This window comes from Meriones unguiculatus, chromosome 1 (genome assembly GCF_030254825.1).
Source record: "Meriones unguiculatus strain TT.TT164.6M chromosome 1, Bangor_MerUng_6.1, whole genome shotgun sequence".
NCBI lineage: Eukaryota > Metazoa > Chordata > Mammalia > Rodentia > Muridae > Meriones > Meriones unguiculatus.
The window spans coordinates 177730161-177754307 of record NC_083349.1 but is presented as its reverse complement, the minus strand read 5'-3'; the positions used below and the strand labels follow the sequence as shown (position 1 = coordinate 177754307).

Here is a 24147-nt window from a genome sequence, read left to right as displayed (position 1 = left end):
CATATATATGTATATATGTATATATACATACATATATGTATTTATATAATATATGTATGTATGTAGATAGATAGATATAGATAGATAGATAGATAGATAGATAGATAGATAGATAGATACTAAGCATACTGACGGCTTTCCTTGTCATCCATTCCTGAAGTACTCCATAACATCTATTTACTTTGTGTCGTAGGAATTGTAAGTGGTCTAGAATTGGTTTAAAGTATTCAGGAAGGTGGGTGTGGGTTGTGTGCAAGTACTGAAGAATGATAATACATATGGGGCTTCATGGACCCTGAGGGACCACATCATTTACCTTTGTGCATGTTGTCATTGCCTGGGGTTGGGGACAAGGAGCACACGGCTCTAGTTTCCCCTTCAGCCCACGTTGAAATGATCTTGGCCAGATACACGATGAGTGCTTCTAACTGGGAATCAAGGCAGGCTTCCCAGTTGTTCTAGAACGGGACAAAGGCATCCATGGAGGGGAGTGCGGAGGGCATGTCTGTAGGCAGGGCCTGTGGAGGGCGTTGGGTGGGTGGGCTTTGTGAGGAGCTTAGGTCCCTCCTATCCACTCCCACCTTTGTTTCATCAGGTAGCAAATCCAGATGGTGATTTCCGGCTGACAGTCGTCAACTCCTCTGTGCTTGATCGCCCCAGGGCTCTAGTCCTCGTGCCCCAAGATGGGTAAGTGTGTTCCCTGTGGGAAGCTAGCATTGCGCCCACTGCTACAGCAGATCCTAGTGAAAGTGCAAACCTGGGGCAGAGTTTCCACTTCTGGTGATCACTGGGGAGATAACCTGTTAACTGAGCCTTCCAAAGCTGAAGCCTGGTTGTCAGGGTCTGGTAACGCCATGTGTATTTGATTAGCAAGCATCCAACTCTCTTAAGGTTGCCAGATGTCTCACATCTGTGGGGTGTGCCTATAGGAAAGGTAACATTAAAGAGATTCTTTGTAACTTGGCAGGCCACTGATAAATGGTAAGGATTTTTATCTTGAGTTCCATCAATCTCACAAACATTTAATTCCATCAGGCTTTCTCGCACACAGGACTCCCAGCATGCGCATGTTCTCTTATATAAAATTAATATGCACCTGGGGTATGCATGGCTGCTTTTTATTAACTCCTTAATCACAGCAAACATAACCAAGGAGGAAACGCGGGCTTAACTTTTCTCTTTCAGAGTATTTGTGATTGAGAATCCACGTTACTTCTAAAAGGAAAGCCTAAAAGAAATCTATGAGCTTGATTGAAGACATTAAAAGAGAACAGAGGACCTTGAAAGGATACTTAAGTCTGCCCTGTTCTCATCCTTCACCCCTCATCCTCCCACATCCTAGGAATGTAATCACATCGCTGTTACATAATAGTCACCATTAGTCATACATAATAGCCACTGTTAAATGTTTGCTGGCATTTTTCAGAGTAGATTGTACTGTTCAGTCATGCTCTTTAGATATAGCGCCCCCTAGTGACGAAGATGACACAATCAAGGTATTTGTGTTATCCTGCCTGTCAAGAAGAAGGAGTTCATTTTGCTTACAGGTTATAGTCCATCACTGAGGGAATCCAAAGCAGAAATGGAATCACAGACCACATTTAATGGCTTGCTCACCTGCCCAGGGGTGGCACAGCTCACAGGAGTCTAGACCCTCCTGTATCAATCATTAATCAAGAAAGTGCCCCACGGACTTGCTCCAGGCCAGTCTGATGAAGGCAATGCCTTCTTCTGAGGTAACTCTAGTTTGTGCACATACAGTGTATAGGTTCCAAAGTATTTTGCATACAGTATCTTATACAATAGTATACAATATCCCGTTGTATAATACTATACATCATCTCCTTTACCATCTAGCATTTAGACTAATATACATATATATATATATATATATATATATATATATATATATATCTGTTTCTTTGTATCATACTGGAATAATAGGATTATAGATGGGCTTCAGTAGGTGAATTTTTTTTTTTTTAGTCACGTGCAACTCTTTTAAATTTCTGGATGAATCTCAAATACTATAATGACAGATAATAGTGATGATGATTGTTCCGAGGGGTTACTGACCACCAGGAAATAGAACCGAGGCTCTCCGGTGTCATTCTGATGAGATCGTGTGCTCCCTCTACCAACCAGGGTGATGTTCTGGACTGACTGGGGCGACTTGAAGCCTGGGATTTACCGGAGCAATATGGACGGCTCCGCTGCCTATCGGCTTGTGTCAGAGGATGTGAAGTGGCCCAACGGCATCTCAGTGGACGGCCAGTGGATCTACTGGACGGACGCATACCTGGACTGTATCGAGCGCATCACTTTCAGTGGCCAGCAGCGTTCGGTCATCCAGGACAACCTCCCCCACCCTTACGCCATTGCCGTCTTTAAGGTGAGTCCTCCTTGTCCTGCCCTGTGCTCATGCGCAGTCCGCCAGAGGAGGGGAAGAGCAAGGTGAGGTGCAGAGCCGAGACCTGTCGGCCTTTTGCGGAGTCCGTCTAACATCTTGAAAATGGACTCCCTTCCAAATCCGCACTAACTCGTCTTTGGCCTCCACGGAGGGACTGCCAGGCTTCTACCACTGCTCACATGCCCAAAGGCTGCAGGTTGAGAGGTTCCTTCCTAGGAGTGAATCACTTTGCTTTTCACTGCTGGTGGCCTTGTTTCGGTTCCTTATCTTCACCTCTTGATTCGTTCCCTGCTGACTGGAGCTGTGTACCACCTACCTCCCCTTCCAGTTGTTCTCATCCTGGGGAACAAAAGCTTCTGCTTAGAATGGGGAAGCAGATTTCAAATCCGAGGCACTTTGCTCGTGGTCCAGCTAAGTGTGTCCTATACTAAGTGTGTACTGGTCTCCTCCAGGCTGTTTCTTCCTGTAGGCAGTAGCCACTGACAGTTACATTCAAAGTCAAATCTTGACCAGGCCTCCCATTCAGTAATTAATCTGTTGTCCCCGCATAGTGGTGGTGTGAAGTGGTCCATGTCCTCGTGAAGTGTCTCCAAAGGACCACTGAGCTAGATTAACAGGCAAAGGTTTTCTCTTTAGAATGAAATCTACTGGGATGACTGGTCGCAGCTTAGCATCTTCCGAGCTTCGAAATACAGGAGATCACAGACTGAGACTCTGGCAAGCCAGCTCACAGGCCTGATGGACATGAAGATCTTCTACAAAGGGAAGAACGCTGGTAAGGCAGGGTCCTCCTCTGTCTCCCCAGACTTGGTCTCTGGAAAGGGGCTGCGTGTAGGCAATCTCAACTCAGAGCAAGATCTGGCAGTTTGCCTCTCCGTTGTCACAACAACATGCACATTATTTAATTTCTTCCTAATGGCATCTTAATTTCTTTTCTAATGATACACAAACAGCTGGAAGACAGCGTGTTCTTCCTGCCTGGAGTGCTGGTGTCTACTGGGTGATTACGCCCTCTTCCCACCCTCGGCTCCTCACTGATGGGTGGCGTGGGCCTCTGGTTGCAACTGTGAGAGGCCCAGCATGTGCTTAATCCCTCTTTGGCACAGTCACCAGAAGCGGTGCCTGTGGGGTTCTCAGATGCTTGCATGCCCTGATGCTTTACTGCTTACTGAACGTACCTACCTCTGTGGCCATGCTTTGTGCAATTGTGTTGTTTTCATGCATAATCCCACCTTGAACACAACCTCAGGAAGTGAACGGGTCTTGTTGACTGTTCACTGTCTTCAATGTTGTACCAGTGGCTAGCACTTTGTGTGTGCTTAGTTCTTATTTGTTGAAAGAATGGATGAGCAGAGTTTATTTATTTTTATCTTGAAACAAGTCCTCACGCTGCAGCTCAGGCTAGTCTGAAACTCACGCTGGAGCCTAGGCTGGCTACCCCCGTGCCGCAGCCTTCTAAGTGCCGGAGTTACAGATGTGAGTCATCATGCTTGAGTGCCCCTGTTGTTTTCTCTTTGAGACAGAGTCTCATTACGTAACCTAGATTGTCCTGGCACTCTCAATCCTCCTGCCTCAGCCTCACTGAGTGCTAGGTTTACGGTGTGCACTACCACTCCTGGGTACGGCTCTTCCAGAACTATTGCCTCAGAATTCCAGAACCCACCGACAAGCTTTGCCAGCTGATCCTGCAGGCTGAGGTTTCGATCATGAGACCTTCCTTTCTTCCTTAGCTGCCTGTTTGCTAATCTTGAAGGAGACTCCTGCTTCTCCAGGAGAAAGATGAGGCTTTGCCAGGAAGAGTAGTGCCTTTGCACACACCTTCCTTATCTCTGCGGGATTAAATAGCTTCATGGCTCTGCTGACTTACCTCTATTGACACACCACTGGGTTTCCTGTTTTGAACTATAGAGTTTATAGATACCGTTGTGTGCTTCCTGGCTCACCACATGAAGAGAAAATTGCCAAGGAAAGAAATACAGTTATAGATAACCACTGTTATCTCTTTGGAGCTACGGAAGATAGCATGAAACTCCCTTCAGAGACTACAAAGTGTATGGATATAAGTCAGTGTTGTCTGTATGGCTTCATAACTGGTGAGGAGTTGGTATTATGATCCGGGGTTTGCAGATCACAGCTATTAATTCATTTTCCCAAAGGTTCTCACCAGTGCGAGAGTTGCCACTAAGTGGAGAAGCCACTCTGTTTGTTTGTTTGTTTGTTTGTTTGTTTGTTTTAAAGAGGAGGCACCTGTTTTGATGGTTTTGTGGTTTGAGGCGGTTGGTTTTTTGAGACAGGGTATTGTATAGCTTGAGCTAACCTTGAGAGACACCCGATTTAAAGTAGGACAAGATGATGGGCTGTTGCTTCTCAGCTGCAGCACCATTCTCTTTAGACCTGGGAGGAAGGACATCACCTTTGCTGCTCTCCTTTGCAACACCTAGTCCAGAAGAGCACGGCTCCATTTTCACAGGTGCTCACAGCCTGCTGGATGTGTACCCCACAGTTTCTATAGCACTGTTCCAGTGAGTCTGGTGTTGAGATGCTTGTCTGTTAGTGGAGGAGTTTCTGCTCTTGATATCTGGCTGGTTTTTAGGGGGAGTCACCTGCTGTTTTTCCCATAGGATGTTTCTCCTTCAGCCTATAGAGATGCCATTTTGCAAGATGATGGGTCTCTTCAGTTGATGCTGCCATGGCTTGAAGCAGTTTAGAGTTCTTGTAATTCTTCTTCTTCAGAGTCTACCATAAATACAGGCTTCCAAACCTGTGATGGGAGAATGGAAGTAACAAGAATGTGTTACTTGAAGCAACATGAATTTGGTAATTGCCAAATTATCAAAGTTCTCTTGGCTATCTAAATATTTAGATAGCCTAAAACTTTCTAAACTGATTCTAGAAGAATTCCTCAAAGAGAAACTCTGAAAATGTCCTGAGTGTGCCTTGTGAGACCTATGCTAGGTCTTCTAAAGGAGCCTTTTTTGATTCTTCACGTGGGGTGACGGCCATTACACTGCGCACAGTTGGCATCGTGGGGACAGGGTCTGTGATGGAGTCTTCCTCTATCTCCACGGGGGCTTTCTTCTGTAGCACTCCCTGTTCTGTTCTGTGTCTCAGTGGCAGCTGGGACACTCTGACCTGCCCAGTTCTTGTCCTCAGACCTGACGGCTTACCTGCTCTTGCCCTGCATGACCTCTCATAATTGCAGTGCCATCCTGCTTTGCCTAGATCAGTCTTTTTAAACTAGGACTCACACTTTTGCTTGTTTGCCCAGGGATATTCATTCTTCATGCGAAAATACAGGTCATATAATTTCATGGACACAGTTCATGTGCAAATTATTGCATAACTGAGTAGGTTTAAGGGACTTAAACCGTCAGCCCTCCTTTTACTTAGAACACTGAGTGGTGTGAACACAAACAATAACAGATCCCATACCCATTTGGAGGGGGTTGTCATTAGAAATGGTCCTGTGACATTTTCTATAGTGAGCAGTGTCGGTATTTGAGGTTTAAAAAAAAAACTGATTCAGGTATCAAAATAAGATGAGGTCTAAGGCTTCTGCTCTGGCTAGCTGGTTATTCTGTCCTGGTAATTAGTCTGTTTTGGTTGACTGAGTCATTTGCTGGAAATCTTTTTGAATGTTTCATCATGTGATGTCTCTCTCTGGGGGAGTGACTCTGCAGACTGTAGCTGCAAACTTGCCGTGTGTGTGTGTGTGTGTGTGTGTGTGTGTGTACATATATATACATGCTTATAAATTCATGCATATATATATAGGCGTTTATGTACAGTGCCTCTTATTCGCTTTTTCTTAGCATCAAAATGATGTCATTGCTAAATCATTTTACTTTCCATTTGTAATGCCACTTAAGACAGCACCCCCAAAGCCCTTGTCAACAATAATGCTTGTCAGTTGTGATGGTTAGTATTAATTGTTAGCCTGACAGAACCTGGAATCACATTTGAGATGGGCCTCTGGGATAGCTGTTGAGAACTGTCTTGATCACATTAGTTGAGATGGGAAGACCTGCACACAATGGGTCTCACCGTGCCCTGGCTGGGACCCTGAGCTGTATATGTAAACAAAGGGAATTAAGCATCAGCATTGCATGCATGGTTCTCTGTGAACACAAAAGGACTGGCTCCCTCAAGCTCTTTCTGTCATGAATTCTCTTCCATGACGGACTGTGCCCTGGAACCGTGAGCCAGAACAAATCCTTTCTCCTTTAAGTTGCTTTTGTCAAGTAACTAAAATATAGGAAAGAAACTAAACTTAAGCTAGGCTGGGAAACAGCCTAGCTTAAGTCTTGGGTGCATGGAAACAGATCACGTGGGCTTCTAGGAAGTGTGGGAGGAGATGTGTCTATGAAAAGGTCCAGGCAAAGAACCGGAAGTTGGCTTTTTATAAATGTTGTCAATGCCTTTTTCACCCTTACAGGTGCTGCGGTTTCAGGATTAAAAGCCACGAGCCAAAGAAAAACAACATATACATTTTACAGTTTCAGTGCCTTCTGCCTCTCCATAGCAGTGCCATGTTTCTAGTTGTTACAAAATAGGTGTAGTAGTCTCCCCTTCTGTTGGGAGAAGGATGGGGAACAGGGAAGCAATTTGGCCATGTTTGTCTATCTGTGAGAGCCCAAGAGTGCAGCATATGGTTTTGGACACCTTCTCTGGCATTCTTTTCACTAAGCTCACCCAAGGGAAAGATCAGCATAGTAGTTAGATCAGTATAGTGTCTGGCCCTTCTGTAGATTTATTGCTATCAGTTTTATGTGGGGTTTCTCATTCAGCCAGTTAGCTGTGCTGCGGAACGAAGGACTTGAGAAGAGGAGACCATTATCTAGGTATCTATTTCAATAAAAAGGGCATTTGGATTCTGAAGAGTAGAAACTGGATCAGGCTCAAGCTGGAACATGTAAAAAAAAAATGCTATTGGAAGACAATGGAGGTAGTCAGTGAATGAAAGAAAAAAGTAAAATAAGAGAAAAGGAAAGGAACATGACTGTTCCTAGGTATGGTGGGGGAGAAAGTTTATGTAGATATGTGGGCAGAGTATAGCCAGGGGCTGGAACATCTGGGAAGAGTCCAGAGTGGACCCTGAGCCATGTGAGGAGAAAAGGAAGGGAATGGAGAAGAGACTGGGGAAGAACCAGGTACAGCAGCCAGGAGGCCCAAAGGTACAAAGAGGGTGGGTTACCAAATAGTTGTATTCCACAGGGGAGTTCAGGATAGAGGGTGGGGTATACCAGCCAGGAGGGCCCTGTAACAGAAAGGGACTGGATTGTGCAGGTAGAACCTGGGGTCCAGTGTCCACTTTGATATGTTAAATAGGCACCTCAGGAGTTTGTCCAGGTTTGAGAACTAACGGTGAGGAACCCTAAGTTGGGAGATGTGCCTAAACCCTCAGGTAGGACTGTAGATGAGCATGCAAAGCCACCTTTCCTTCTTTGGGGCCTTGAAGCAGAGGGGGAAGAGTCTTCATGTCTCCCTCCATCCCCAGACTCTGAAGACTGTACCTGCAAACCCGCCATGGCTACTGTTTACACACAGGTTAGGCTTCTGTGAATCACCTTAGGTTGCCACGCTCTGGAAGCCTTCTCCTCACTCCAACTTCCTGGTTGATATTTCTAAGTCTACAGTAACTCAGACACCACCTAGAGGAACCGTTTGCCTTGGGCCCTAGCCATCTTTATAACTATTTGTATGTGTATGCGTGTTTTCCTGCACATGAGAATGTGTACCACATATGTTCTTGGCACCCACTGAGGTCAAAAGAAGGCATCAGAACTGTAGAATTGGAGATGGTTGTTACAGATGAATTACAGATGGTTGTTAACTTTGTAGGTGCTGAGAATGGAACCGGATCTTCTACAAGAGCAATTAGTGCTCTTAATCTTTGAGCCATCTTCTCCAGCTGCATAGGCTCAAGCAGTCTTATGGGGACAGGTCATTGAGTAGCCCTCACTGTGAGGATTTGGCCCAAGGGGTTTATCAGTGTGGTTGGTGCTTCAGAGATTTTCTAAGCTCCCCACCACTGCATCTGTTACATCTGTAAGGTGACCTTCAGTGGCTCTTGTTCCCTGGCTCCCCTGTGGCATGTCTTCACCTATGTTTTCTTCTGTGTTTTCTCTCCAGGAAGCAATGCCTGTGTCCCTCAGCCCTGCAGCCTCCTGTGTCTCCCCAAGGCCAACAACAGCAGAAGCTGCAGGTGTCCAGAAGGTGTGACCAGCAGTGTCCTCCCCTCTGGGGACCTGATATGTGACTGCCCTCGGGGCTATCAGAGGAAAAACAATACATGTGTCAAAGAAGGTGCGTCCTTGTTCCTTCCTACCCTCCTTCCCCTGCCCTTCTGATCTCTGAGGCTTTGGTTAGTAGGAAAATATCCCAGGTGTAAATGATACTGGCTAGAGAGATGTTCTGGTCTGGGTTGTATGGCCTCTGGCTCTTCATTCACAACAATCCTGGGCTGTTTATCTAGGCCATAGCTGTCCCCCTTGCTTTAATGGCAAATGACGCAGGCTTTCTTCAGGACCAAATTTCTTTTGTCCCTTGTAGTCCTCTGTGCAACCACCCCTCACATGCAGGTTCTTTAACAGGTGCCTTTAAGACATTGGACCAGCTTGCCTTTCAAACAGAACAGGCTAACCTCTATCAGAGCAGCCTGCTCTCTATCCACCTTCATAGAGCTCAGAATGGCCCGGACTTTCAGATCAGTGCTGTCAGAGGTCCAGAAGTCTAGACTTTCAAGCTGTGAGCAAGTAAATGATTTAACCAGTTTGAATTTGAATAGATGGTTTTAAAATCTTTTTCTATGAGAATCTGACACCACTGCCCTTCCTGACCCCCGGCTTGTTGCCCAGTGCACTGCCTCAGTTCCTAGCCTCATATTCCTAGCAGAGAGGGCCAAGGAAAGATGGTCTTGCATGAAGTACATGGATTGATGGCTGAATTCCCGTGTTTCCTTATTCTGTAGGTCATATTTACTTTGTAATCCTAACCGTACTTCTCTGAGGCCAGGCAGGCGAGTGTACAATGGAGGCCTTATCGTCCAGCTTCCTTAAAAAATACAGACGGAGAAAAGATGACCCTTTCTTAGAAACAGGAGACTTCTTTTCATGCTCTCTGAATGGCGTCCTAAAGCTATTTGGAAGGAAAGTCAACAGTAAATTATAAGAAGAGGGCAAAAAGGTTTCTCCAGTCACCACTGGAATGCTTTTGATTGCCCACACAGGCCACCGGTGTCATTGCCCCAGTGTGCTGAGCAATGCGTTTATGTCCTATGGAAGTCCTTGCTTTGAAGAAGCCATGGGGCAAGAAAAAATATATCAATAAAATCTTAGCTGCTCGGTTATTAAATTACTTATACAGGGATATATAACTATACCTAACTACGCAAAATCATCCTTTCCTAACTCTGGATCCACAACATCTATGGGTAGTGAACTCCATGGATCCACAAGTCCTTTGTATAAAAGAGCATGGTATTTGCATGTCACCTATGTCCAACCGCTGTATACACTCCCTCATCTCTAGATTGCTGATAATACCTACTGCAGTATAAATACTGTGCAGAGAGGGTCTACCCTGTTCAGTTCAGGGAATGATACCAAGAAGAACAACATTGTTACATGTTCAGTCCAGATGCAATTCCCCACCCCACCCCCAAATATTTCTGGAGCTTGGTTAGCTGAATCTTGAATATGGGAACCATGAGTACACAGAGCCAACTAGGTGTGTATTATATATAGCTAGAGATGTATTGCTTGGCTATGTCTCTGATATTCTGTAGACACAGCCTCTTGGAGGCCTGCTCGTGTAATATCTATTTTATTTTTTGCTGACAGCGAGATTTGTTTCCCAGTAGACCCAGTTGGTGTCAGCATTTTCCTCTTCTTCATAGTGATCACCTCTAAACACTTGCAGCCTTGCCTCATCTTCAGCTTTCATTCAGAGAGGCTCGTGGGGCAGTGGTGCTTCCCGCCTCCCCTGCCTGCACGCATCCTCCCTTGGCCTTCCCTCCCCACTCCCTCCGTCCGTCGGCAGCAGAATGGTGCTGGGGAAGAGAAAAATGGAAACCGAGAAGAGAAAGTTGTGCGGTCCAGTGGTAAGAATGACAATGGTTGCTCCGTTTCCTCTTTCAGAGAACACCTGTCTTCGCAACCAGTATCGCTGCAGCAACGGCAACTGTATCAACAGCATTTGGTGGTGTGACTTTGACAATGACTGTGGAGACATGAGTGACGAGAGAGATTGCCGTGAGTGCCCCTCCAGGCAGCGGAGGCTTCCCAGGCTACTAGACACACACCATTGCTCAGGAGGCTGGCTGGGCCTTCTGGGCTGGGGCCTGTGGTTTTAGGGTTCTGGCTGGTGTTTATGTAAATGGATGGGATTTGGGCAAAGAATAATAATAATAATAGCCCTGGATGTATATGTTAGATGTACGGTATTTTTTAATATTACATATGTAAATGTAAGTCTCTGGAATACTTATATTTAGTCTGAAACTGAGCTGACTTGACAGTGTGGGTCATGACCTTGGTGTCTGCGTTGTGCTATAGCTGGTAGTTAGGAGTGGATGACAGGTGACCTTATCTGACTTGTAAATTCAACACTTGGACGTTTCAGAGCCAGGCAACAGGTGTCACCTACTTCCTGTGCTGCCTCCGTTAGCAGATGGAGTTTTGCGCCAGGCTTAGGAGAGATTGTTCTAGCTAATCAGTAGTGAGTAGTGCCAGTCAGACCTGGATTGCAGGGAAATGTTGGTAGGTATGTCATGGAAAAGTGACCTTTGAATGAATAGCTTCTAAGGTCCAGCTGCACCTCACAGGGCCTAGAGACAGACATCTGCTCAGCCTTAGATCTCTTCCCTGGCTTTGCTCTCTCTCTGTAAAGACATACACTCACTGTTACTTATTTAGCACCTTTGTCTCAGGCTCTTTGCTGGACCAGGTGTAGGTAGGGAATTCTGAGAAACCAATGGACAGTGGAGTAGAGTGATAGGTGCCATGATGAATATGACTGCATCATCCAGGAAAGGCACCCCAGTCGGCTCCAGTAGGCACAAATGAGGGCTTCTGAGCATGGGGAGCACCACGCAGAGGCGGAGGGGACAAGTGGTGGACAAGCCAGCCACATGCTCCACGCCTGGGGATGATGGGGGAGGTGGGATGCGGAGCATAACCCAGATCAGCCGTACTGTGGGTGCTACTGGTGAGAACTTGCCTTTGGAAGAATAAACGGTGGTCAGAATGAACCGGGAAAGAGAGAAACTGACTGCAAGCAGGGAGCCAGAAACCATATCAGGCTTGTCTTTCAAATCTACTGCTCCTGGATAGCCAGAGCTTCTTTCACCACTGGAGCTGTAAGAATGGGTGGTGAAGGAAGCCTGCAGGCCCTGTCAGATAGTTTTAGGTCTTCTGTGGAGCCCACGTGCCTTTACATAGGTAACAGCTTTACAACAGGGTTATCCAGCACGCATCCAGCCTACCTTATTACCTTTACCTGGGCCTCTCAATGTGCTTTCGGCTTGTTGGAAGTTTTGTATGACCCCTTATAGACTCTCATTTTTCCTGGACCTCGGTGTACGCCTTTCCCATCCAGGAAAGGAGTGTCTTTATTTTTATTTACCATTCTCTTATATATTACAGCCCAACCCCAGTATCCCCTCTTTTCTCTCCTCCCAGTCCCTCCCGCCCACCCTCTTTCCCAGATCCACTCCTCCCCATTTCCCTTCAGAAAAGAGCGGGCCTCCCAGGAATATCAACAGAGCATGGCATAGCAAGTTACAATGAGACTAGGCACAAGCCCTCATATCCAGGGTGGACAAGGCGACCCAGTAGGGGGAAAGGTTCCCAAGAGCAGGCCAACGCGTCAGATACAGCTCCTCCTGGCCCCCACTGTTAGGAATCCCACAAGAACACCAAGCTACACATACCATATGTGCAGAGGCTCTAGGTCAGACCCATACAGGCTCCCTGACTCTCCCATCAGTCCCTGTGAGCCCCTGTGAGCCCTGGTTAATTGATGCTGTGGGCTGTGTTCTTGTGGTACAAAGGAAGTACCTTGAATGGCAGGTTGGGAAAGGCTTGTACCTCCAGATGTCTTTTTAAAAAAAAATTTTAATAGCCATTTTCCATGTATCCATGTTGTTGCAGGAGGATGTGATGTTTGTAAGGAGATAGGCAAAGCTCTTTTAAAACAATAAATAGTATTAAGTACATAAAAGAGTTAATGGTAGGGGATTATTCCTAGGGCTGTGGGAATAGCTCAGACATTAGGCATAGCAGAAGTAAAGAGAGGCAAGGTAGCTTTCCAGTGCCCCGGGCTCAGGGTCTCCTAACAGCTCCAGTGTGTATGGACAGAAACCATGACGTTTTATGTTTGTGCAGGTGGCTACTGGCCTCAGCACTGTCCTCCCACAGCTCTAGCCCTCTGCCTGGTCTCACAGCTTTCTACACAGTTTGAACCCCTGCAGTGGGTGAAATGGTCTGGTTCTGCCCTGCTGCTCTGTTATCTCCACTTTGCCCTTAGATGACAAACTTTGCTCCCCTCTCCCTCACATGTGTGAACCCACTTGGCTTAGGTCTCCGGGTTGTCAGATGTGATGGGGGAGGGGTGAAATGATAAAGAATATGGGGGATTTGAACCCCTGACCCTGGGAACCAAATAGACCAGATCTGTCTCTTGCAGCTTCTCCTTACCAAGGAGTGATGGTGCCTATCCAGATGGTGAGCAAAGCCCTGCCCGCAGAAAAGGCAGGTGCAGCAGGGTGCTGTTTCATGGGGTGACTACTAAGGCTCCCTGTCAGCTGCAGGAGAAGAGGAGAGGAGGGGAGGCATTGCAGGCGACTTGGGAAGGATGTTTTCAGTCATTTTCCTCCCTCTTATGCAGACTCCTCCAGCTGGGTGGATGCCAGACACTCAGGTTTTGACGTGAATCCCCTGCAGTCTTGTCATTTCGTATTCACCCCCTGCTTCCTACCACGAGCTCAATTACAGAGAAGAAATGGAACCTCACATAAGAGCTGCTGGGATGTCTAACAGCAGTGTTGCCATTTGGCATTTCATTTCACTGCGCGCCTCCACCCTCTGTTCCAGGATTCTGTCCTGCTCTTTGTGTCAACTCCTCCGCAGCTTGGGAGAGAAGCCCTCCTTCCTCACATGTCTCCTGAGGGCCTTTCCCTGGGCCTCAGGGTTTCTGGGTCAGGCAGGAGGTTTCCGTATAGGAGAGTGGGTTCCGTACCCACCCCTGTAATGTTGAGGCGTGATGGGGGAGAAAAGACACACTATTAGGAGTCCATTGCCTCTACAGTCTGCTTGGGCCTAAGCTGGTACACTTCCTTGTCCCTAAAAACGCACCAGGTAGCAGTCATCTCCATTGATCCTAGAGGGGAGGGAGTTGCAAAGGACAAGAACCCACAAACTGTGTGTGGGAGAATCCAAGTAGAGTGGGCCTTTCTGACTGATCGCGCCCAGCTGCCTCACCTTCACTTCACTACAGAGGGAATGGCACCTTCAGGAGGTTAGAACTGCTTGCTTAGGAAGAGTGAGAGCTAGGATTTGGACCCAGCTTTTACTGAGTGCAGCTAAAATGCTTATGTTGTGCTTCAGGTTTGTAGGTATGCGTTCCTTTTGCCCGTATGGTGTTGGGCCACTTCTGGTATGGGATGAGGCTTCCCTTGCAGTAGTGTGTAGATGACAGTGTTTCAGTCACTTACTCGGGAAGAGCACTTGACACTCTGGAAGGGCTTTGGGGCTACTTCAGGCCCTCAGTTCCTCTCCCAGCCAGACCGCAGCATCTCACATTCTAGGCTCTGTTTCTTTCTACGACTGGCCCTGGGGACACATGTGGTCACCTCTATCTGATGGAAATTTCAGGTTCCTGTGTAATTTGTTTCTGCAGTCTAGTTTTAACTGCTGTTCTGGTGGGAGGTTTGTAAGGGGACAGGGCATGAACTGGATGTGACGAGTATGTCCCTTCTTTCCCACTGTAGCCACCACGGTCTGTGACGCAGACACTCAGTTCCGGTGCCAGGAGTCGGGGACTTGCATTCCGCTCTCCTATAAGTGTGACCTTGAAGATGACTGTGGGGACAACAGTGATGAGAGTCACTGTGGTAAGGGTCCTCGTGCTGCTCATAGGGTTGTGCTAGTGGGCGGGGTGGGTGGAGCAGAGACTTTCTGATGGACAGTTTGAGATTTAGCATCTTCCAGCTGCATGCCCACCTCTACCCTCATGACAGGGGCCAGTCACGTCACTTCTCTGCTTAGCTTTTGCAGAGCCACTTTTCTGGTGTGCAGGGGCATCTAGTTACTCTGGAAACACCCAGCCTCCGGCTAGTGGGAGGTTGGATTCCCCGCCTCCATTATGTACTCTTGATTAGCCTTTGTTTCCCAATCTGAAAAATGGATCCTGTTCTCTCTTTTAGACAATCTATAAGAGAGATATTGAAAGCAAGGGTGTATGTTCTCTGAGTGAATTCAGTGAGCTCTTTGTTTTCTCATTGAATTTATTGTTATTGTGTGTGGCTATGATGTATATGTGAGTGTGTGTGTGCCATGGTATGAGTGGTGGAGAGGGGAGGGATGGGACCGTGTGTGTGTGTGTGTGTGTAGGGGGAACAACTCCGTAATCAATTCTCACCTTCCCACCTTTATATGTGTTGTAGGGATCAAACTCAGGTCATCTGGCTTGCATGGCAAGCACTTTACCACCAAGCCATCTTTCTTAATCACTATCAAGCAACACCCCACATTTCTGAGCAAGTGGCATATTGGCCCCACAATCTTACCTTTGTGACCTTTAATTTCCTTTTTGTTGTTGTCGTTGTTTGTTTTTTAGACAAGGTCTCTATATCAACTGGGGTGGCTTGGAATCCTGGATCTTCCTGTCTCGGTGTCCTGAGTGCTGGGAGTACAGACACATGCTCTGTGTCCAGCTGCATGGATTTATTGTTGTTCTTGTTTTAAACCAATCTAATGTCATAACCTCTGTTAGAAGCTGGCTGATAGCATCAAAGTAGTGTAGGCTTTCTACAGGGAGGCTTTTGTATTTGGAAGACTAATGGATTGCCATCACAAGGACTAGTGGGGCCTCTTCTCTGCTCTTTGACTCCTCGGTGGGATTATACAAGATGACAGGATCTCTTCATGTCAGAATGGGGGGGGGCTGGGGCTCATCCCTCTTCTTATATAATACCTTTCTTTCGCATGGCACTGCCCTGCCAAGTCTTTGAGCCCTGTCTTAGCAGGCACTGGTTCCAAGCGGTCACTTACTATAGAAGGAGATTTTATGCGGTGTGGGCACAAGCCTGGAGGATCTATCAGTCAGGAAGGGAAGTGAGAATGGAGGCCAGACACCAACACAGGCATGGTGATGAGTTGCTGAGGCCCTGCTGGACCTCCCCTCTGTCCACAAGGTTAGGTCCAGGCAAGCTGTGCCTGTGCACATGGACAGGGCCTGCTTTGTTTGCTATGTGCAGGTGGTTTGACTCATGAGGACCAGATCTAGTGGAGCAGGGGCTGTTCACAAATCATCTTGACACAAACAGATGATCAGACACATTCAGGGCCACTTTTCTATAGACCCTGGCCCGGCTAGAGGAGGAATGGGAATGGGGATTTTTGTTTTTGTTCCGTAATAGTCTTTCATCAAATGTCATTAGAAATAGCCTTGGGATCTACAACATTTCCCTTTGTGCTTTCATTTCTGCCCCAGAACTCAGAAGGCTGAAGTGTGTGGCTAGGGTAGAAATGTACCTTCCTCTAGAAGAAATGTAACCCCACGTGGTTCTGAATGTCTGTTGTTGTCTAGCTCCCTGTCTGGGCAAACCATTGAGCACTCAGTAGCTTCACACCCCTGTGCTCCATCCTTGGTTTGTCCCTCATTCCTCTGCATTGGTCCCGAAACCGTCACAGGCTCCTTCTTAGTGCAACTCTTTGATACTGGTCTTCTTTATCAGCCGCAGTCCTTTCTTCATGAATGCCTCATTCACTACCTTTGCTGTCATCCTGTCTTTGAGGAAAACAATTTGGACAGCTGCCCTGGGTCCCATGCTTGGCTATTCTTGTTTGCTTTCATTTTTTAAATATATATAGTGTGTGTGTGTGTGTGAGTGTGTGTGTGAGTGTGTGTGTGTGTGTGTGTGTGTGTGTGTGTGTGTGTATGTACATGTACCATGGCACACACGTGGAGGTCAGAGGGAAACTTCATGGAGTTCTCTCCTTCCACTTTTACATGGGTTCTGAGGATGGAGCCAAGGGCAACAGGTTTACATGGCAATTGCCTTCTTTATCCATTGCACTAAGCCAGGTGTTGGCTCCGTTGTTCCTATTTTTTGAGGCATAAGAGAACTCCACTTGGAAGTTCTGTGCCTCAGTCTTCTGTAAAACTCTCAGGCTTCTATAAAAACAAAAAATAAACAAAAAAAATTAAGCTTAGATCATATGACTTATAAGCAGTAGAGATTAATTTCTCCTCATCTTGGAGTCTGGGGATTCACAGGTCAAGGTATCAGCAGATTTGGTAGCTCATGAGGGCTGGCCTATCGTATGGTACTCTTTCTGTGTCCCCAGGTGGCAGAAGTGGTGAATAGTACCTTCTCCCTCAGTCAGCTCACAGATCCACTCTCCCCCCCAACCCCCAAAACAGGGTTTCTCTGTGTAGCCTTGGCTGTCCTGGACTTGCTTTGTAGACCAGGCTGGCCTTGAACTCACAGAGATCCACCCTCCTCTGTCTCCCTGAGTGCTGCCATTACAGGTGTGCACCACCACGCCCGGCTGGATCCCACTCTTAATCACCTTCTAAAAGGCCCTGTTTCTTGTTCTTCTGCGTTGGTAATGATCTCAGGTAGGGAATTGGGGGTGGGGACATATTGGGCCTCGGTGGGATTTTGTGATTTCCCAGGGCCTAAAAATGATATTATAGGGAATCCTTGGTTCTTTTGGTCAAGGTACACTGCATCCTTGGCCCTAGGAACCTTTCCTTCTGCAGAGCAAAGCCATGGGCACTTTAGAGGAAGGTTCTGAGCTCTAGCTCCTCCCTCAGAAATGTCAACACTAGAACCACCGTTCTTGAGGTGAGCATCTTCCAGTGACCAGGCCACAGCTCTTCCTCAGCAATGGGTTATGTCTCTGGGCTCTTGAAACTTCTGCTCTCTGCCCTCCCTTATCATTGCATCCCAACCTTTTTTCCATTGCCACAGAAGGTGCAGAAATCTTTGTGGGGAAGGATAAGTGAATGTCATGACAAATAGGCGAGGTTGTTTTTTTCCTCAGAGTCCCCGAGTGTCAGTATCTTGGCACAATCTAGAACCCATTCGCAGCATGCATGGTAGGAACCGTTCTAAGCGACCTTACGTCCTCGTTTTGAGGCCTTTCTTTCCAGTGGCTGTGGCTGTTCTGTGATGGATGGCTCCCGTCGATGGTCTCCGTGTCCACACCGTCCGAACGATCAGTGGCATGTGTCCATTTCTGACTTCTTAGACGTCTGAACCCCGGAGGCAGAATTCTGAGGACCCCTCCCTCATCCCTGCTGTGCTTCCTCCCCTGCAGAGATGCATCAGTGTCGCAGCGACGAGTTCAACTGCAGCTCTGGGATGTGCATCCGGTCCTCCTGGGTGTGCGACGGAGACAATGACTGCCGGGACTGGTCTGATGAAGCCAACTGCACCGGTCAGTACTGCCTAGTCCCAGCGATCGGTCCTCATCTGTTTGAGCGCTGCCGAGCATGGAGGCCTTGAGTGAGCACAGAAGTTAGATGCTGAGTTTGGAGCGTTCTGGGGCGGGGGGGTTATATCCTGGATCCTTCTTCTTAGTTCTTTGGGATCAGTAAATAGAAATCATTCACACAGATTGACTGTTGGTCTAGGAGCCTTTTTTTTTTTTTTAAGATTTATTCTTATTTTATGTATATTGGCGTTTTGCCTGCATATATGTATTGTGCCACGTTCATGCAGTACCCTCGGAGGAGGTCAGAGGAGGGGCATCTAGAACTGGAGTGACAGTTGGGAGTGAGCCACCAAACCCATGGCTTGAGTAGCACTAAACTATTAAGGGCTCTCTAAAACACTTAAAGTGCAAACTGGGCTTGCATTTCTTTGATATTAGATTTTATCAGAAATAGAATTGGCAACATCATGGATGGGAAAGGAATGCTAGGTATAAGATAGGAGCTGTGCCCTGATTCCTCTCTTGGTTTCACCCATGTCTACATTATTTCTGCGAAGGAATGAATAGCAGTGTTTATATTATGGCATATGTTATGAGGCATTTGGAATGGTGAACACTGGGTAGTTCAAGGTGTTAGGAAGGTTGTGAGAAATAAACACAAATCCTTTTACAACCCTTCACGTTGATCCTCTGTTTTTATATGACTCCAATTTTTCTAAAACTAAAATTAGAATAGAAAACACCCTGAATTACTGGGTTCCTCTAAAAGCTGGAATTCAGCTCTCTAAAACAGTGGTCCTGTATGTCATTAGGGTGCTCTGTAGTGTCTCCCAATCTCAGCCCTGAGAAGGCCATGGTTCTTAGGTGTGGTCTCCATGTCTGTGCCCCTGCCCTGAGAGGGGTGCAGGACCATACTTCTGAACATATATGTGGCCCATTGAGGAGGGAATCTAGGCTGTCAAAGGGCTGCCATGGGCCCAGAAGCATGCACATACTGTCTGTAGGCTTGAGTTTTCATAGATAATTAGTTACCATATTAGAAGGGCATTCAGTATGTAAACAACATCTCTTTAGTACTGCCATATTAGACTAACCCAGCTTCCAGGAGCTTGTACCAGACTTCCAGAATGAATTAGCAGTTCAGTACTATGGGTAGACATGTCATGAACTCCAGGTTGTACCTGTGGTTTCCTGTATGCTGGGATGGAACTCCAGTTTTGCCGTTTAACTGCACCCTTGTGCCAGTGGTCCTTCAAACCCCTTTAAGGTTGTCTTTTCTTCTTGTCATTTCTCAGAATAGTTGGAGGATGACTGAGCTCATTCTGCCATAGGCGTGGCACTTCATTTCCTGATCTATTGAATTAAGACAAAGAGGATGGGTAGGGATGGGCTGCCTTCCTGGTGGCCTCAGCTCATTGTTCTCCCTGTGTTGTGAGTGTCCCTCATTCTAACCCACTGTATGGCTACCCAGGGTCTGTTTGAGGTCTTCATTCCTTCCAACACACCCTAATTGTTTTGATGTTCACTTTTAATGTCTTTCCCATCTCATCGGTATATAAGCACTTTAAATCCTTGCCCACGATTCCAAAATTAAAGTGCTTGATAAACTACTCAGTATTTAAAAGCACTGGATAGCTAATATTTTAATTTTATCTTTCAAAGATTTGAACATTAGGGCTAAGAATGTAGTTCAGTGAAAGAGCACTTGCCCAGCGTGATTGAGAACCTGGGCTTGGTTCCCATCAGCAATAGGTAGATAGATAGATAGATAGATAGATAGATAGATAGATAGATAGATAACAAGTGCCTAAAATTAGTCAGTTATTACTTAAATTTCTATTTACGTCTATCTACTTATCTATCATCTATTTATCATCTATCTCCATTATCTTTCAATCATCTATATCTATCTATGTATTTATCATCTACCTGTCTGTCTATCTGTCGTCTTTTTGTCATATGTGCAGGATGAGTATGCACGCCTGTGAAGACGTGTGCTGGTCACAGGACAACTTTCATGCAGTTCTTTCCTCCCACCATTGTAGACCCCAGGGATTGAACTCGGGTCATCAGGATTGGCAGCGAGTACCTTCATCTGCTAAGCCCTCTTGCTTGCTCCCATTTTATTACTTTTAATACAAAATCTATTAGTTAGTATGTCACTTTATTAGCTAATGTCTTGTACCCACTGTCTCCTTCCATGGGTCTTCAGTGGTTCATACAACAGAAAGCTCAGAGTGCTAAACTGTGTCAGGGCTTTGTGAGTATAATCATGTCACCAGTCTTAGTCTCAGATTCAAATGAGTCCGATTTCTTTAGTTACAGTATTTTTATGTGATTTTGTTGATGGAATTATTCTAGTCTTATAGACTCTTGTGCTGACTTTAATTCTTTCCTCAGGTTATTTGTAATAATAACATACGTTTCTCTAGTTTTCATTGTCATGAAAGTTCACCTACACTATTTTGAGATTTATTTTCTTTTGAGGATCTGAGAATGTATGCTTTTCGTTAGCAGATGGCTTACAGTCACCTAGTTCATCAGGGTCTCTGGTCCTTGGCATTAACCAAGTCTATTTGTTGGACAACATCATCCTGCTGCTTCCTCTTCCTGTGTTCATATTTACTCATTTGGATTCTTATCCAGACTATAAGCTAATTCTTTAGAACTACATTCCAGTTAATCAGCTAAATCTAAATCTTATTTCCACGGCTATAGATATTTTTTGTGTCTAAAACATCTCTTTAGTTATTTTTTTAGAGATAACGGTAATACTTTCTAGTTCTCTTTATGTTTTATATCATCCTAGCATTAATTTATTTATTATAAATTCTATATCACTGTATATTATGAGCTTTGTATCATTCACTATTCAAAATTAGTTCCAGTCACATGCCTTTCCCCTCATGCACTCCTTTACAGTCCCGCGCTTTGTAAGAGGTGAGGGGGCAGTCTTCCCTTCTTTAGACTTCAGTATTCATCTCTGTAGGCCCACTTCTGTGCTCACGGTTTGATCAGGTATTGTAGTTGATGTGGATAAGTTGGGGAAATCAAAGTCAGAGGGAAAGTGGTAGGATGCCTCTGTTAAACTGATACTTACGCCACTAACCCTACAGTTACCTATGTTTGATCATATATTGTTTCTCAGACACTTTAACTCACAGGACTAGTCAATTACTCGAAGATTTTAGTTTTTAATCCAGAAAAACTGTTGTACATTCCGGGCATGCCTGGTCACTCGAGTAAAATTATGCAAACTGATTAATCCCTCTGATCTCAGCCTCTGGGCTAAAATCTGGAGATCTCAGACTTGCCTCCCAGATTGTCATTTGGAAACCCCACCAGCACTTTGAAAATGTTCTCAATTAAAAACAAAGTACACAGGCTGAATAACAAGTAGATTCTCAAGGTAACAGCTTTAGCCGACTTTACCTCTGTAAAAATGAGCCAGATGGAAGTTGGTTAGAGAATGTAGGACTCCCAACATCGATAAATCATAAAGAGTGTAGGGAATGGCTGTTACTGGACAGAAATCCATGAAACACGCACCATTCAATGATTCCTCTTTTCACCATGAATATGTTTTAAAAGATGTTTAATGGATTCTAAATGCCCGGCTTGTAAACATCGAAAGATCCCTGTAGACTTATGAATGTGCTTCTTTGGTCTTCAAAGAGATAAAAAGACAGATAATGGAGCGTACTTGTTTTAAGATGGTTTGAAGAAACAGGTCCTGGGTATTTCTAAGCATTGCTAAAAAAGAAGATTTCTAGCAACCATTATGAACCAATTTTTCCAAACCCTCAATAGCATGCCACCAGCCTTCTCCTCTGGTTAAAATCTACAGTTTGTTCTCAATGACCCACTCTTGTTTTCTTTGGTTGAGAGGATGTCTATTCACACGGCTGAACTAACAAGGAGCTAGTTTAGGTTATAATTTTTTCCCCATGTTTTTGCTGTCTGCTATTTGACTCACCAATGATCTACCCCCATCCAAAAATATTAAATAGAAAATTCCATAAATAAACAACCTTTAAATTGTAAATGGCTTTTATTATGGCATGTAGTTTTAATTGTTCTAGTTTGTTATTAGCTATTGTTACGGTAACTCTTTCTGTGATCAAAACGTCATAGTACATAAGGATGCCGTGTTCATTATTAGCTGATGCTCCGTATATCCAGGCAGTGTCTTAAAGTGTGTTCCCTGTAAATCAAGGGGACCACTGTGTATTTCTTCAAGCCAGTTACGAACAACACAAGTTCTGGCTTTCCTTCAGCAGTGAACAGATGAAAGCAGCTTCCTGTTCCTTCATGGGAGGAATGCCCTGTTGGTTTGGGTTGATGCAGGTATCACACACTTGAGCTAATTGTTGGCGATTCAGAGCTGTGTTTAATGACTTCTTGTGTGCAAATGAAACTGTTAGTTTATAACAGCACCTGTAGGGCCAGGTGTAGTGGCACAGCCTTTAAGTTCAGCATTTGGGAGGCAGAGGCAAGTTGATCTCTGCAAGTTCAAAGCCAGGGCTACATAGAGAAACCCTGACTTAAACTAAACAAACAAATAAATAAATGGGTAAACCAACAACAACAACAAAAAACCTTGCAGCTCTTTGCCTCACTGGCTTCGTTTTAGGTCAGCAGTTCTTATCCTGTGGGTTGTGACACCTTGGGGGTTGGTGACCTTTTCACAGGGGTCCCATATCAGATACCCTGAATGTTACCTACTCATAGTATAATTCATAACAGTGACAAAATTACAGTTATGAAGTAGCAACAAAAATAATGTGATGGTTAGGGTCACCGCAACATGAACTGTATTAAAAAAGGGTCGGTCAGCATTAGGATGGTTTAGAGCCACTGTTTTAGTACTGGACTCTGACTGTGGCAGGCGTTTCTCTTGCCTTTATGGGAGATTTAGGTCATTCTGTGTTCCAGGCTTGCTTTCTTCGAGACTCTGGGTGAATCCATTGTATGGCCCTGGGGGTTTCTGCATTCTAAATAGGTTCTTTGACTTAGCATTACATAAAGTCATGTCACTTCATAGCTTAGAGGGACTCTCAAGACACCATGATGGTGAGATGAAATCGAGGCCCCACAGACAGTTGCTGAGGAAGTTCTAGAACCTTCCCTCCAGAACACACAGCACCTCTTCTGTCATGACATCTGTAGGAAGGGGCCTTATGTGAGAGCACGCAGCAGCAGCACACAGAAGCGGAGGTGCCCATGGTAGATGCACACAGCTGGCTGCCCTTACACCAGTCTGTTTCCCTCCCCCAGCCAGCTCCTCATTTGTAAGATGCTCCATTCGTTGTCGTGAGGAGTGAGTTTTTTTCCGTTAGTGCCTAGGTCTGTCCACTGACTTATGTAACAGTGTGTGGCCCGTGGATGCCTGTTGAGACTCTCCTGAGTTAATGCTTGGTGACCTTGGCCTTTGTGCAAAGGGGCCGTCTTTATAGCCGTGAGTTTCCCTAACACTGCCTTCTCTTTTCTTTTTCCGAGTGATTGCAGTTGACATGATGCTCTATCACTGGCTCATAGATACAGATGGAGGGAGCTGGTGCTCCCCAGTCTAGTGCTCCCTAGTATCCTGACCTCACATGTGTCTTCGACAGCAAAGATATTACTAAGGGAAAACTACTTGTACCTCAGCTGCTCCCAAAGCCCCCACCTTGACCTGTAACATAGATCTTTCTTCTGGTAGGTGATGGGGGAGGAGGGAAAGGGAGAATGACTTTGTCCTCCTCTCCCTTGGCAGCCATCTACCACACCTGTGAGGCCTCCAACTTCCAGTGCCACAACGGCCACTGCATCCCCCAGCGATGGGCATGTGATGGTGACACTGATTGCCAGGATGGCTCTGATGAAGATCCCGTCAGCTGTGGTAAATGTACATCCCCCTGCCCCTGCCTAGCCCGTCCCCTGGGTCTGTCTTTCTTGGGTGGGACAGCCAGTAAGCCAGGAGGTGAAACCTGGTTATCTCATGTTACCACTCTCTCTCTCTCTCTCTCTCTCTCTCTCTCTCTCTCTCTCTCTCTCTCTCTCACACACACACACACACACATACATACACAC

At 45.8% G+C, this 24147-nt stretch overlaps 1 protein-coding gene across 2 annotated transcripts in view; it reads left to right on the top strand.

Moving 5' to 3' along the window:
- Sorl1 (sortilin related receptor 1) overlaps positions 1–24147 on the top strand; it is a 169536-nt gene that overhangs the window by 93285 nt on the left and 52104 nt on the right. For both annotated transcript variants that reach the window (XR_009587498.1, XM_060372084.1), the window contains exons 19-26: positions 596–687; positions 2146–2392; positions 3047–3185; positions 8543–8716; positions 10549–10662; positions 14400–14522; positions 17959–18078; positions 23831–23956. Coding sequence is in view for 1 of the 2 variants with exons in the window: in XM_060372084.1 (XP_060228067.1) it covers positions 596–687; positions 2146–2392; positions 3047–3185; positions 8543–8716; positions 10549–10662; positions 14400–14522; positions 17959–18078; positions 23831–23956 (1135 nt within the window). In the remaining variant the exon portion in view is untranslated. The remainder of the gene's footprint in view (positions 1–595; positions 688–2145; positions 2393–3046; positions 3186–8542; positions 8717–10548; positions 10663–14399; positions 14523–17958; positions 18079–23830; positions 23957–24147) is intronic.